The 16,913-nt window shown below is 43.1% G+C and overlaps 1 protein-coding gene across 1 annotated transcript in view; it reads right to left on the bottom strand.

Moving 5' to 3' along the window:
- Positions 1–16,913, bottom strand: part of LOC126144504 (UDP-glycosyltransferase UGT5-like) — a 142,869-nt gene that overhangs the window by 104,051 nt on the left and 21,905 nt on the right. The window contains exon 2 of the mRNA XM_049915495.1: positions 3,212–3,390. Within this exon, the coding sequence (XP_049771452.1) occupies positions 3,212–3,390 (179 nt within the window). The remainder of the gene's footprint in view (positions 1–3,211; positions 3,391–16,913) is intronic.

Raw genomic sequence — 16,913 nt, 5'->3', positions numbered from 1 at the left:
TTTTCTGTTATCTTTATTGAGTGATTGGAATAACTAGCGGTTATTGTAACCCTCTCAAACACAGTTTTCAATGAGATTTCTGTTTCCTGTTTATCTTCCCCTCAAAAAAGATAATGACATTGCACATAATGCGCCTTAATTTAAGAAAGAAATTTTTGAGAATGGACGTTTGCAGCACAGCAGTGTATGGGGGCGATTATCGACTGTGGGAAAACCAGAACAAAGAGATTTGTAACGTTCGAGATGTGGTGTTGTAGGAGGATGTTGAAAGTTAGGTGGATTGGTAAGGTAATAATCAGCAACGAGAGGAACCTGTGAAAAAATCTGACTAAAAGGGAGAGGAATATAGGCTGTGCTAAGATGTCTAGGAATAGCTCTGATAGTACTTGAGAGTTTGAAGATGGTAAAAATTGTAGGGGAAGGCAGAGACTGGGTTATAACCAAGATATAAATGTCGGCGATGGGCATGCGTGCATGCGTATGTGTGTGTGTGTGTGTGTGTGTGCTACTCAGAAATGGAGGAGATCTGCACAGGAGAGGAATTTATGGCAGGCCACGTCAAACCAATCAGAAGACTGATGAGACAATACACAGATATATGCACAACTGCCCCTGCACTTTTTGAATGCAAAGACTTCGGTGTCATGCTATATGTTAAACATATAAGAATGGGAACACCTGAAACTAATATTCTTTTACTTTTAATAACTGGACATACTGTGTGTGCCACAACTTCTTGGTAGCAACGTGAAAGGAAGTACTTTTAAATTACGACTACAGTGTCTGATCTATAGTCGCCATTGCTACCTTACTCTGAAACACAAACATAATTAGCTGCATGTGACTAGCTGTAAAGGAATGTATACAATGGGTCTCAGTAATACTCTAAATTACTTTCTCGTGAACAAGCACACACAATGGTGGGTGCGTAAGAAAAACTGTGCCCAGTTAAAAAAACGCATGTGTTACATTTACATGAAATTCTGACGATGTAAAATAAGTCTAATATTCTCACAAGAGGTTTGTTTAGACCCTACAACTGTTTCTTATCTTAGCAAAAGATAATTCGACTCTGCTTGAAATGCACTGCAAAAATTATGTACTGAACGACAAGCCGTAATAAATCACTACCTACTGTAACAAATGGCTTCTTTTTGTCCTTTTTGAAAAATACTAAACACTCTTCACGCAATGGTACAAGGTGTAACAGTATAAAAGTGCAGCCTTTTGCCAAACACGTTTATCACTTAATCATTGAGGATAAACTTCTGTGAAATATTTCATAATCAGTAAGAGGGTATTTTCCAATTAGACTGAAACCTTTTAATAACGCAGAAAAATACGAACTAACATGAACTCTTTCTCTTTCTCAACATTATCTTTGTCAACATTCTCATGCACCATACTGAATACTTTTAACACTTTTTAAAATAACGTGAACATTACTCGTTTAGATTCGTAATAAAATCTCTTTAAATTAATCGTGGTAGAGGAAACGAATGAGAATACTGAATACACGACTAAGAATTCACCCTGCATACGAAGAGGATCGGCACTTCCGTCACCCACGCCTTTCCCTGCCATGACACAACACTCTCTCCCTCTCTGACAGACAGCTGTTTCCGACTCCTTCGCCATATGTTTAGTCAATAATACTACAACTTCCGGAAGGCAAAGAAAACATATCACTCTTATGTTCGGCATGCAAAGATGCTCAAAGTGGTAAATATTCCAAATACTCGGTCATACATACCAAACAAACCGACATTTTTCATAATATATATACATCTTTCACAAACATTTCTCCCTGCACCAGGTGGTTATAATTTAAGTACAGCTACTCACATTGGTCCAGTCTGAGCTGTAATTACCGCACAGCTGCGAAACTTTGTAGATATTGTAACGCGTTAGTGCGAAACCGATTTACGCTGGAAAAAAATTAGTTCCAGTTTTGGCCACCAGGTGCTAATTTGGCTCTGTGAACAAAACTAAGACATGTTTCAAATGGTTCAAATGGCTCTGAGCACTGTGGGACTCAACTGCTGTGGTCAGAAGTCCCCTAGAACTTAGAACTACTGTACTTAAACCTAACTATCCTAAGGACATCACACACATCCATGCCCGAGGCAGGATTCGAACCTGCGACCGTAGCGGTCGTGCGGTTCCAGACTGTAGCGCCTTTAACCGCTCGGCCACTACGGCCGGCCAAAAGTAAGACATATTTAACTAATTACAGATACAGTGGTTTAGGAATGGGACATGGACAGGAAAGGTCAAACAAGTGAGAAAGGTATAATGTTGATTTTATCATCAACCTCCGCTTACATAATTTGTTCAGCACGAGCACTCGAGACGTCTGCTGTACAGCGCCAAAATTGAAAATACTGTTTTGTTTTTTTCAACGTATATCGGTTCTGCATTAACGCATTAGCATATCTACCAAGTTTCGCTGCCGTACGATAATTACAGCCCACATTGGACCTCAGTGAGCATCTGCACTTCAATTACAGCCAACCGGTATGAACACATTTCAAAGTGTTCAGGCTGGCAAGAAAAAGTCAACTGAGGCGGCTGCCCCTCTGGAATAATAGAATGTAATCGCCAAGCCCTCTCAACGAGAATTTGTTTTTGTACCGGTGGGACAATTTTCGTTAGCTCTATCAGTTAACAATACAATAATTTCAAGATTTTAAACATGGCTGCAACAGCAACAGTTGAAATTCTTCACGATAAAGGATGACAGCCAAAACAGTTGCAGGATAAAAATTTATTAAAATTCTTGACCAAGGTTTCGGTATATATAAATATACCTTCATCAGAAGTAAAAAATCTAAAATTACATCATGCAATGGAGATTAATAAAACAATTATGCCAAAGTCGTCGTCAATAATTAAGACATCTTCATTTTTACAACATGACTATGTGCACAGGGTCAATGCGAACAGTTTAGCACCAGTACTTCGCCTATCTTAATTATTGACGACGCCTTTGGCACAATTGTTTTATTAACCTCCACTGCATGATGTAATTTCAGATTTTTTACTTGTGATGAAGGTATATTTATATATACCGAAACCTTGGTCAAGAATTTCAATAAATTTTTATCCTGCAACTGTTTTGGCTGTCATCCTTTATCGTGAACAATACAATAAGACCAAGTATTAATGTTTCTATTCGATTCGACTATTTATCAGTTTTTCTAAAACTCACATTCATAAGATTTGCAGTGAATAGAGTTACTTGGTGTCCCCTTTGCAGCAGAGCTTTTGTCAAGATATGGAACGGCTTTTGGTGGCTGATGGAAGGCGCTGGAACAACCACCAATATCTTGGAGGTGACGCATCCATTTATCAGCGACGTCAAAGCAACGAACAGGAAAAGTTTGTTCTCTGAAACAATTAAATAGAAGTTTACAGCGTGAGCAAAATTGCAGCAAAACAGACACATCTACAATAGATTCGTCACCTTTAGAAATTTATTAATCTCGTCAGAGATCATTACAGAACGACAATTTATATAGCGATATGTATGGTGTAACAAAAATACTATGTTGGACCTCTTAAGATTTGTAGGCGGTGTCTTGAGGCAGAACTTAATGGCACTAGCTGATGCGGCAAAAGACATTCAACGACGCTATAGTGTCGAGGTTAGAGGCAGCAAACGTGAACTGGCCTGTGTCGCAGTGCAGCCAGAACCCTATGCAACAGGCGTGTCGGAATTAGGGACGTTACACCGCCTGGAATTAGTCCACGCCTTTCTGAACAGGGCAGAGGGGCGTACAAGCAAATGTTTGCTGCACAAAAGGTGGACCAGCGCTCGGCGTTGTTTTCAGTAACTTCTACTTTCTGATGACGCTTCCGGACATCTGTTTCTCTGAGCTACGCACTGCACTAAGAGAAAAAGTACTCTGAGTGGCCATAGTTCATGGGAAGACACTTGATGTGATGTTCAGTCTTCAGATACTGAAATCTTATGGGTGCATTTGACCTCGTGTAGTCCTGATAGAAAAGAGGTTCCCCAGATTCAAATCGGTGGCGATCTGACTCGGCGTACACCGCCGATGGTTCGGAATAGCACTGCGGAGATGAAGTGACTTCACTCCTTCAAACATCTGAGGTTGCCTGTTCAGCTGTCAAATCACACAAAAACAGTGTTTCTCCCGTGCTGAAGGCCCGTCCTACACAATATGAAACTAGCAAACTGGAAAACTTGCGTTATCTTTGAATGCTTGACTCATGCATCTTGCATCGATTATCATCCTACGTTCAAAATTGGTTAACTCACGACATGCTGTCGTGTCCGCTACAAACACATCTATATCTATATGCACATCCGTACTCCGCAAACCGCGAAATGCATGTAAGACGGTACGTAACATTGTATCCTGTTCCTTTCATTACGGAGCACAGGAAGAATGCTAAAGTGCCTCTGTGCGTGCTGTAATTAGCCTGATCTTGTCCTTACGATTCCTATGTGAGCGATACGCAGGGGATTGTAGTATATTCCTAGAGTCATCATTTAATGCATGTTCTTTAAATTTTGTAAGCAGGCTTCCTCAGAATGGTTATGTCTGTCTTCAAACGTCTGACAGTCGCTTCTTTCACCATCTCTGCCACACTCTCTCACAGGTGAAACAAACTTGCGACCAGTCATAAAGAGACAGGGCTTCAATATAATCGCACCTGCCCATGTTAGGCAATTAATTCTGCCTGACTCATGTAGTACTGTGACTGCAGTCACTGCACAGTGGAAATTTACTGGCTCACCAACACAGTTAGACCGCTATAGACCGGTGATGCTGTATTGTAACCTATCACCCCGGACTACAAGTCCATTAAAAAAAAAAAATTATAATCGCACCGCCACACCTCCAAAGTGAATTGCAGTGACTCACTGCCCTGTGGAAACTCACCGCCTCACCAACACAGTTAGACCGTAATAGACCGGTGATGCTGTACTGTAACATATCACCCCGGACTACAAGTCCATTAAAGATAAAAACAAATAAAATAGCATGTAAGCCTGGGCAAACCCCTCAATCACACCAGCCACCAGATGCTGGAGGCCAATCACACCCAAGCCAGCAAGCCACCAGATGCTGGAAGCATGAATCAAACTACTCTACACTTGCAGAGCATTTCAAACACTACAACCATCAAACATGGAACAAGAAATGAAACTAATGAGAATAAGCAAACATGACAAACATCTTATACAAACTCAAGAAAACTTCCACATCCAGAATGCCATAGCAGAAAACAAACATGTGATCAAACTACTCTACACTTGCAGAGCATTTCAAACACTACAACCATCAAACATGGAACAAGAAATGAAACTAATGAGAATAAGCAAACATGACAAACATCTTATACAAACTCAAGAAAACTTCCACATCCAGAAAGCCCTTCCACATCCAGAATGCCATAGCAGAAAACAAACATGTGATCAAACTACTCTACACTTGCAGAGCATTTCAAACACTACAACCATCAAACATGGAACAAGAAATGAAACTAATGAGAATAAGCAAACATGACAAACATCTTATACAAACTCAAGAAAACTTCCACATCGAGAAAGCCCTTCCACATCCAGAATGCCATAGCAGAAAACAAACATGTGATAAATGAACAAACACACATCAGCACAGGCTCCCCGCTACACTTAATAAAGGAAATGATAACATAAAACAAACATGTGATAAATGAACAAACACACATCAGCACAGGCTCCCTGCTACACTTAATAAAGGAAATGATAACACAAAACAAAAAAACTCTTCCCCACACCATCTGGACACACCGATACACAGCAAAAAAAAGTCGTACCATACGAAAATACAGACACACACAGCACAAATAATATATATCACACCAAAACACACACACATACACAAACGCACACGCAAATGGATACACGAACAGACCACAGATACTTCAATAGTTACACTCATAAGTTTGGCAATAACATTCGATCTTTCGCAAAAACATTTGACAGTCGACAACAGAAACCAAAACATTTTATTAAAACAAGCGTTCAGTGCATAGTGCTGTGGAATGTCGAAAAAAACGCAAATTGGCGATCATAAGAAGAAGAACAATGCAACAGGAGCGTAATATGTAAGAAATTGTCCACGCAACCTGTAAGTACAGTTCAAAATATTACTACTTAATACAAAATACCAACCACCAGAACTGTTTATAACCTATAGGCACAGTGACAAAATGTAAATAAAATAGCTAACATATGTACATATTCCAGGCCACTGATGATGCCTTGCAGAAAATAAAGGCGAAACGCGTATGGCACTAAAATTGTGTTTTATTCAGTTGCTGTCAGACGGTCCATAAGTAAAAATTATCAATATACCGTAATATTACACGCAACTGAGGAAGACAGGACTACAAAAGTTGAAGAAGTCATATTGTCCGTTATTGTAGATGTATATTTCTTCTCAGAAACGGCAGCTAGCGATTCTAGGGGGGGGGGGGGGGAAGCTTGAAGGTCAGCTTTGTGTACCGGTCGAGTGCCACCGTGGAGATGCGAACGACGGATAGATGTGCGACTGTAGAGCAGCTGACTATCCAGAAGAACCAAGAGGCTACCAACAGTGTTTCCGCAACGACATTTCAACTAATGTTACTGCGGATGGGCCTCTGCAGCAGGCAACTGCTTTACGCACCAGTGTGGACTGCCGTTCATTGGCGATGAAGACTGGGATTTGTATGCTAATACCGTAGTGGACGTCCACTGAGTGCTGATAGGTGGCCTTTTCAGATGAATCACGTGATGTGCTACATAGCTGTCAAATATCTCAAAGCAAGCACCTTGCAACAATCGTCAGAGTCCAGGCTGGAGAAGGGAGCGCTAGCATCTGGGGAATTCTCCGTGTGATGTCGTCGTTCTGGAAGATACAATGTATTGGCACTGGTATACGTCTATCCTTGGGTACCATGTCCAGCCTCAAATGCAGTTAGTTCTTCCTCGGCACAATGGCATCTACCAGCAGGACAATTCAACGTGTCACACAGCTAGCAGTGTACGTTTGTGATTCGAGGTGCACCAGGATGAGTCTGCTGTACTCCCCTGGCCACCAAAATTTAAGCGCAATGGAGTATCTGTGGGCCCACCACAATCAGGCTGTTCGCGCCATGGATCTTCAACTGAGAAACCTAGCACAGCTCTGCGCGGCTACCCCCATCGGAGGTTCGAGTCCTCCCTCGGGCGTGGGAGTGTGTGTGTTGTCCTTAGCGTAAGTTAGTTTAAGTAGTGTGTAAGCCTAGGGACTGGTGACCTTAGCAGTTTGGTCCCATAGCAACTTACCACAAATTTCAATTTCCTAGCACAGTTGGCCAAGGCACTACAAATGGAATGGCTCCACATCCCTGTCTGTATCCTCCAGAACTGCACAGACTCTCTTGTCTGTTTCACGAAACATAAGTTGCTAATCTACCCTACTGGCCATTAAAATTGCTACACCAAGAAGAAATGCAGATGATAAACGGGTATTCATTGGACAAATATATTATACTAGAACTTACAAGTGATTAAATTTTCACGCAATTTCGGTGCATAAATACTGAGAAATCAGTACCCAGAACAACCACCTCTGGCCGTAATAATGGCCTTGATACGCCTGGGCATTGAGTCAAACAGAGCTTGGATGGCGTGTACAGGTACAGCTGCGTACACAGCTTCAACACAATAGCAGAGTTCATCAAGAGTAGTGCCTGGCGTACTGTGACGAGCCAGTTGCTCAGCCACCATTGACCAGACGTTTGCAATTGGTGAGAGATCTGGAGAATGTGCTGGCCAGGGCAGCAGTCGGACATTTTCTGTATCCAGAAAGGCCCGTAGAGGACCTGCAACTTATGGTCGTGCATTATCCTGCTGAACTGTAGGGTTTCACAGGGATCGAATGAAGGGTAGAGCCACGGGTCGTAACACGTCTGAAATGTAACGTCCACTGTTCAAAATGCCGTCAATGCGAACAAGAGGTAACCGAGACGTGTAACCAACGGCACCCCATACCATCACGCCGGGTGATACGCCAGTATGGCGATGACGAATACACACTTCCAATGTGCGTTCAACACGATGTTGCCAAGCACGGATGCGACCACATGATGCTGTAAACAGAACCTGGATTCATCCGAAAAAATGACGATTTGCCATTCGTGCACCCAGGTTCGTCATTGAGTACCCCATCGCTGGCGCTCCTGTCTGTGATGCAGCGTCAAGGGTAACCGCAGCTATGGTCTCCGAGCTGATAGTCCATGCTGCTGCAAACGTCTTCGAACTGTTCGTGCAGATGGTTGTTGTCTTGCAAACGTCCCCATCTGTTAACTCAGGGATCGAGACGTGGCTGCACGATCTGTTACAGCCATGCGGATAAGATTCCTGTCATCGCGACTGCTAGTGATACGAGGCCATTTGGATCCAGCACGGCGTTCCGTATTACCCTCCTGAACCCACCGACTCCATATTCTGCTACCAGTCATTGGATCTCGACCAACGCGAACAGCGCTTTTGCGATACGATAAACAGTAATTGCAATAGGCTACAATTGGACCTTTATCAAAGTCGGAAACCTGATGGTATGCATTTCTCCTCCTTACACGATGCATCACAACAACGTCTCAGCACGTAACGTCGGTCAACTGCTGTTTGTGTATGAGAAATCGGTTGGAAACTTTCCTCATGTCAGAACGTTGTAGGTGTCGCCACCGGCGCCAACCTTGTGTGAATGCTCTGAAAAGCTAATCATTGGCATATCACTGCATCTTTTTCCTGTTGGTTAAATTTGGCGTTTGTAGTACGTCATCTTTGTGGTGTAGCAATTTTAATGGGTAGTAGTGTATTATGTAGTTAATGGGTTTTGTATGAATGCATAAATTAGTTTATAAGTGTTGGTACACAGGTAAGTGACGAGGGATCACAAATCGATGCCATAGGGTCGTCAGTGTTGGCAGTGGAATTGCTTGTAGTGGTCGTCTGGGATCTGGTGGATCCTATGGTGTATGCTCACTGAGCCACACTTCCAGTGGCTCTGTACCATGAGCGCCCTCTGCTGCCACGATATGGGGTGGCCAGCAGCAGCGCCTCAACCCACTTGCTCTTGGAACCTCATTGCTACACTACTATCATTCGCGCTTAGTACAGCAAGCCTCATCCTAGTTGACACTGCGATAGCTGGACTCTTATTGCTGCACTATTTGTAATGAGTCTTTGTACACCTGAAAAAATACAAGTTAATCTTCTGTTTACTTTGTTCACTTGTTCGCTAACCATTTCAACTCATGCTCAACTTCCCTACGATGACAGTTGCCACGCCACTCTGTAGCTCACTTCACCTTACCATTGTGTACAACAAGCGAGACACTGAAGTGAAAAGATGCACAACAACTGTCGCATTTCTCAGCATTCCGACACATTAAAGTTATTGGTCCTATGTTTAACTATTAACTCATAAAAAAGGTTACATATAAACAATTCACGCCAAATCAGCAAAAATCAGAGATTTCAGTCCACTTGTGTTGTCAATCTGTTTCTCTGAGCTACGCACTGCACTAAGAGAAAAAGTACTCTGAGTGGCCATAGTTCATGGGAAGACACTTGATGTGATGTTCAGTCTTCAGATACTGAAATCTTATGGGTGCATTTGACCTCGTGTAGTCCTGATAGAAAAGAGGTTCCCCAGATTCAAATCGGTGGCGATCTGACTCGGCGTACACCGCCGATGGTTCGGAATAGCACTGCGGAGATGAAGTGACTTCACTCCTTCAAACATCTGAGGTTGCCTGTTCAGCTGTCAAATCACACAAAAACAGTGTTTCTCCCGTGCTGAAGGCCCGTCCTACACAATATGAAACTAGCAAACTGGAAAACTTGCGTTATCTTTGAATGCTTGACTCATGCATCTTGCATCGATTATCATCCTACGTTCAAAATTGGTTAACTCACGACATGCTGTCGTGTCCGCTACAAACACATCTATATCTATATGCACATCCGTACTCCGCAAACCGCGAAATGCATGTAAGACGGTACGTAACATTGTATCCTGTTCCTTTCATTACGGAGCACAGGAAGAATGCTAAAGTGCCTCTGTGCGTGCTGTAATTAGCCTGATCTTGTCCTTACGATTCCTATGTGAGCGATACGCAGGGGATTGTAGTATATTCCTAGAGTCATCATTTAATGCATGTTCTTTAAATTTTGTAAGCAGGCTTCCTCAGAATGGTTATGTCTGTCTTCAAACGTCTGACAGTCGCTTCTTTCACCATCTCTGCCACACTCTCTCACAGGTGAAACAAACTTGCGACCAGTCATAACGAGACAGGGCTTCAATATAATCGCACCTGCCCATGTTAGGCAATAAATTCTGCCTGACTCATGTAGTACTATCACCGTCAGAGGGTGGTACGGGACTACAAGTCCCACCGCCACACCTCCAAAGTGAATTGCAGTGACTGCAGTCACTGCACAGTGGAAATTTACTGGCTCACCAACACAGTTAGACCGCTATAGACCGGTGATGCTGTATTGTAACCTATCACCCCGGACTACAAGTCCATTAAAGATAAAAACAAATAAAATAGCATGTAAGCCTGGGCAAACCCCTCAATCACACCAGCCACCAGATGCTGGAGGCCAATCACACCTAAGCCAGCAAGCCACCAGATGCTGGAAGCATGAATCAAATTACTCTACACTTGCAGAGCATTTCAAACACTACAACCATCAAACATGGAACAAGAAATGAAACTAATGTGAATTGCAGTGACTCACTGCCCTGTGGAAACTCACCGACTCACCAACACAGTTAGACCATAATAGACCGGTGATGCTGTACTGTAACATATCACCCCGGACTACAAGTCCATTAAAGATAAAAACAAATAAAATAGCATGTAAGCCTGGGCAAACCCCTCAATCACACCAGCCACCAGATGCTGGAGGCCAATCACACCTAAGCCAGCAAGCCACCAGATGCTGGAAGCATGAATCAAACTACTCTACACTTGCAGAGCATTTCAAACACTACAACCATCAAACATGGAACAAGAAATGAAACTAATGAGAATAAGCAAACATGACAAACATCTTATACAAACTCAAGAAAACTTCCACATCCAGAATGCCATAGCAGAAAACAAACATGTGATCAAACTACTCTACACTTGCAGAGCATTTCAAACACTACAACCATCAAACATGGAACAAGAAATGAAACTAATGAGAATAAGCAAACATGACAAACATCTTATACAAACTCAAGAAAACTTCCACATCCAGAAAGCCCTTCCACATCCAGAATGCCATAGCAGAAAACAAACATGTGATCAAACTACTCTACACTTGCAGAGCATTTCAAACACTACAACCATCAAACATGGAACAAGAAATGAAACTAATGAGAATAAGCAAACATGACAAACATCTTATACAAACTCAAGAAAACTTCCACATCGAGAAAGCCCTTCCACATCCAGAATGCCATAGCAGAAAACAAACATGTGATAAATGAACAAACACACATCAGCACAGGCTCCCCGCTACACTTAATAAAGGAAATGATAACATAAAACAAACATGTGATAAATGAACAAACACACATCAGCACAGGCTCCCTGCTACACTTAATAAAGGAAATGATAACACAAAACAAAAAAACTCTTCCCCACACCATCTGGACACACCGATACACAGCAAAAAAAAATCGTACCATACGAAAATACAGACACACACAGCACAAATAATATATATCACACCAAAACACACACACATACACAAACGCACACGCAAATGGATACACGAACAGACCACAGATACTTCAATAGTTACACTCATAAGTTTGGCAATAACATTCGATCTTTCGCAAAAACATTTGACAGTCGACAACAGAAACCAAAACATTTTATTAAAACAAGCGTTCAGTGCATAGTGCTGTGGAATGTCGAAAAAAACGCAAATTGGCGATCATAAGAAGAAGAACAATGCAACAGGAGCGTAATATGTAAGAAATTGTCCACGCAACCTGTAAGTACAGTTCAAAATATTACTACTTAATACAAAATACCAACCACCAGAACTGTTTATAACCTATAGGCACAGTGACAAAATGTAAATAAAATAGCTAACATATGTACATATTCCAGGCCACTGATGATGCCTTGCAGAAAATAAAGGCGAAACGCGTATGGCACTAAAATTGTGTTTTATTCAGTTGCTGTCAGACGGTCCATAAGTAAAAATTATCAATATACCGTAATATTACACGCAACTGAGGAAGACAGGACTACAAAAGTTGAAGAAGTCATATTGTCCGTTATTGTAGATGTATATTTCTTCTCAGAAACGGCAGCTAGCGATTCTAGGGGGGGGGGGGGGGGGAAAGCTTGAAGGTCAGCTTTGTGTACCGGTCGAGTGCCACCGTGGAGATGCGAACGACGGATAGATGTGCGACTGTAGAGCAGCTGACTATCCAGAAGAACCAAGAGGCTACCAACAGTGTTTCCGCAACGACATTTCAACTAATGTTACTGCGGATGGGCCTCTGCAGCAGGCAACTGCTTTACGCACCAGTGTGGACTGCCGTTCATTGGCGATGAAGACTGGGATTTGTATGCTAATACCGTAGTGGACGTCCACTGAGTGCTGATAGGTGGCCTTTTCAGATGAATCACGTGATGTGCTACATAGCTGTCAAATATCTCAAAGCAAGCACCTTGCAACAATCGTCAGAGTCCAGGCTGGAGAAGGGAGCGCTAGCATCTGGGGAATTCTCTGTGTGATGTCGTCGTTCTGGAAGATACAATGTATTGGCACTGGTATACGTCTATCCTTGGGTACCATGTCCAGCCTCAAATGCAGTTAGTTCTTCCTCGGCACAATGGCATCTACCAGCAGGACAATTCAACGTGTCACACAGCTAGCAGTGTACGTTTGTGATTCGAGGTGCACCAGGATGAGTCTGCTGTACTCCCCTGGCCACCAAAATTTAAGCGCAATGGAGTATCTGTGGGCCCACCACAATCAGGCTGTTCGCGCCATGGATCTTCAACTGAGAAACCTAGCACAGCTCTGCGCGGCTACCCCCATCGGAGGTTCGAGTCCTCCCTCGGGCGTGGGAGTGTGTGTGTTGTCCTTAGCGTAAGTTAGTTTAAGTAGTGTGTAAGCCTAGGGACTGGTGACCTTAGCAGTTTGGTCCCATAGCAACTTACCACAAATTTCAATTTCCTAGCACAGTTGGCCAAGGCACTACAAATGGAATGGCTCCACATCCCTGTCTGTATCCTCCAGAACTGCACAGACTCTCTTGTCTGTTTCACGAAACATAAGTTGCTAATCTACCCTACTGGCCATTAAAATTGCTACATCAAGAAGAAATGCAGATGATAAACAGGTATTCATTGGACAAATATATTATACTAGAACTTACAAGTGATTAAATTTTCACGCAATTTCGGTGCATAAATACTGAGAAATCAGTACCCAGAACAACCACCTCTGACCGTAATAATGGCCTTGATACGCCTGGGCATTGAGTCAAACAGAGCTTGGATGGCGTGTACAGGTACAGCTGCGTATACAGCTTCAACACAATACCAGAGTTCATCAAGAGTGGTGCCTGGCGTATTGTGACGAGCCAGTTGCTCGGCCACCATTGACCAGACGTTTGCAATTGGTGAGAGATCTGGAGAATGTGCTGGCCAGGGCAGCAGTCGGACATTTTCTGTATCCAGAAAGGCCCGTAGAGGACCTGCAACTTATGGTCGTGCATTATCCTGCTGAACTGTAGGGTTTCACAGGGATCGAATGAAGGGTAGAGCCACGGGTCGTAACACGTCTGAAATGTAACGTCCACTGTTCAAAATGCCGTCAATGCGAACAAGAGGTAACCGAGACGTGTAACCAACGGCACCCCATACCATCACGCCGGGTGATACGCCAGTATGGCGTTGACGAATACACACTTCCAATGTGCGTTCAACACGATGTTGCCAAGCACGGATGCGACCACATGATGCTGTAAACAGAACCTGGATTCATCCGAAAAAATGACGATTTGCCATTCGTGCACCCAGGTTCGTCATTGAGTACACCATCGCAGGTGCTCCTGTCTGTGATGCATTGTCAAGGGTAACCGCAGCCATGGTCTCCGAGCTGATAGTCCATGCTGCTGCAAACGTCTTCGAACTGTTCGTGCAGATGGTTGTTGTCTTGCAAATGTCCCCATCTGTTGACTCAGGGATCGAGACGTGGCTGCACGATCCGTTACAGCCATGCGGATAAGATGCCTGTCATCGCGACTGCTAGTGATACGAGGCCATTGGGATCCAGCACGGCGTTCCGTATTACCCTCCTGAACCCACCGACTCCATATTCTGCTACCAGTCATTGGATCTCGACCAACGCGAGCAGCGATTTTGCGATACGATAAACAGCAATTGCAATAGTCTACAATTGGACCTTTATCAAAGTCGGAAACCTGATGGTACGCATTTCTCCTCCTTACACGATGCATCACAACAACGTCTCAGCACGTAACGTCGGTCAACTGCTGTTTGTGTATGAGAAATCGGTTGGAAACTTTCCTCATGTCAGCACGTTGTAGGTGTCGCCACCGGCGCCAACCTTGTGTGAATGCTCTGAAAAGCTAATCATTGGCATATCACTGCATCTTTTTCCTGTTGGTTAAATTTGGCGTTTGTAGTACGTCATCTTTGTGGTGTAGCAATTTTAATGGGTAGTAGTGTATTATGTAGTTAATGGGTTTTGTATGAATGCATAAATTACTTTGTAAGTGTTGGTACACAGGTAAGTGACGAGGGATCACAAATCGATGCCATAGGGTCGTCAGTGTTGGCAGTGGAATTGCTTGTAGTGGTCGTCTGGGATCTGGTGGATCCTATGGTGTATGCTCACTGAGCCACACTTCCAGTGGCTCTGTACCATGAGCGCCCTCTGCTGCCACGATATGGGGTGGCCAGCAGCAGCGCCTCAACCCACTTGCGCTTGGAACCTCATTGCTACACTACTATCATTGCTTAGTACAGCAAGCCTCATCCTAGTTGACACTGCGATAGCTGGACTCTTATTGCTGCACTATTTGTAATGAGTCTTTGTACACCTGAAAAAATACAAGTTAATCTCTGTTTACTTTGTTCACTTGTTCGCTAACCATTTCAACTCATGCTCAACTTCCCTACGATGACAGTTGCCACGCCACTCTGTAGCTCACTTCACCTTACCATTGTGTACAACAAGCGAGACACTGAAGTGAAAAGATGCACAACAACTGTCGCATTTCTCAGCATTCCAACACATTAAAGTTATTGGTCCTATGTTTAACTATTAACTCATAAAATAGGTTACATATAAACAATTCACGCCAAATCAGCAAAAATCAGAGATTTCAGTCCACTTGTGTTGTCAATCTGTTTCTCTGAGCTACGCACTGCACTAAGAGAAAAAGTACTCTGAGTGGCCATAGTTCATGGGAAGACACTTGATGTGATGTTCAGTCTTCAGATACTGAAATCTTATGGGTGCATTTGACCTCGTGTAGTCCTGATAGAAAAGAGGTTCCCCAGATTCAAATCGGTGGCGATCTGACTCGGCGTACACCGCCGATGGTTCGGAATAGCACTGCGGAGATGAAGTGACTTCACTCCTTCAAACATCTGAGGTTGCCTGTTCAGCTGTCAAATCACACAAAAACAGTGTTTCTCCCGTGCTGAAGGCCCGTCCTACACAATATGAAACTAGCAAACTGGAAAACTTGCGTTATCTTTGAATGCTTGACTCATGCATCTTGCATCGATTATCATCCTACGTTCAAAATTGGTTAACTCACGACATGCTGTCGTGTCCGCTACAAACACATCTATATCTATATGCACATCCATACTCCGCAAACCGCGAAATGCATGTAAGACGGTACGTAACATTGTATCCTGTTCCTTTCATTACGGAGCACAGGAAGAATGCTAAAGTGCCTCTGTGCGTGCAGTAATTAGCCTGATCTTGTCCTTACTATTCCTATGAGAGCGATACGCAAGGGATTGTAGTATATTCCTAGAGTCATCATTTAATGCATGTTCTTTAAATTTTGTAAGCAGGCTTCCTCAGAATGGTTATGTCTGTCTTCAAACGTCTGACAGTCGCTTCTTTCACCATCTCTGCCACACTCTCTCACAGGTGAAACAAACTTGCGACCAGTCATAAAGAGACAGGGACCGGTGATGCTGTATTGTAACATATCACCCTGGACTACAAGTCCTTTTTTAAAAATTAAAAAAAAAATATATATAATCCCACCGCCACACCTCCAAAGTGAATTGCAGTGACTCACTGCCCTGTGGAAACTCACCGCCTCACCAACACAGTTAGACCGTAATAGACCGGTGATGCTGTACTGTAACATATCACCCCGGACTACAAGTCCATTAAAGATAAAAACAAATAAAATAGCATGTAAGCCTGGGCAAACCCCTCAATCACACCAGCCACCAGATGCTGGAAGCCAATCACACCTAAGCCAGCAAGCCACCAGATGCTGGAAGCATGAATCAAACTACTCTACACTTGCAGAGCATTTCAAACACTACAACCATCAAACATGGAACAAGAAATGAAACTAATGAGAATAAGCAAACATGACAAACATCTTATACAAACTCAAGAAAACTTCCACATCCAGAATGCCATAGCAGAAAACAAACATGTGATCAAACTACTCTACACTTGCAGAGCATTTCAAACACTACAACCATCAAACATGGAACAAGAAATGAAACTAATGAGAATAAGCAAACATGACAAACATCTTATACAAACTCAAGAAAACTTCCACATCCAGAAAGCCCTTCCACATCCAGAATGCCATAGCAGAAAACAAACA

This window comes from Schistocerca cancellata, chromosome 2 (genome assembly GCF_023864275.1).
Source record: "Schistocerca cancellata isolate TAMUIC-IGC-003103 chromosome 2, iqSchCanc2.1, whole genome shotgun sequence".
Lineage (NCBI taxonomy): Eukaryota > Metazoa > Arthropoda > Insecta > Orthoptera > Acrididae > Schistocerca > Schistocerca cancellata.
The sequence above is the reverse complement of the archived record's forward strand: the minus strand, read 5'-3'. Positions and strand labels throughout refer to the sequence as shown.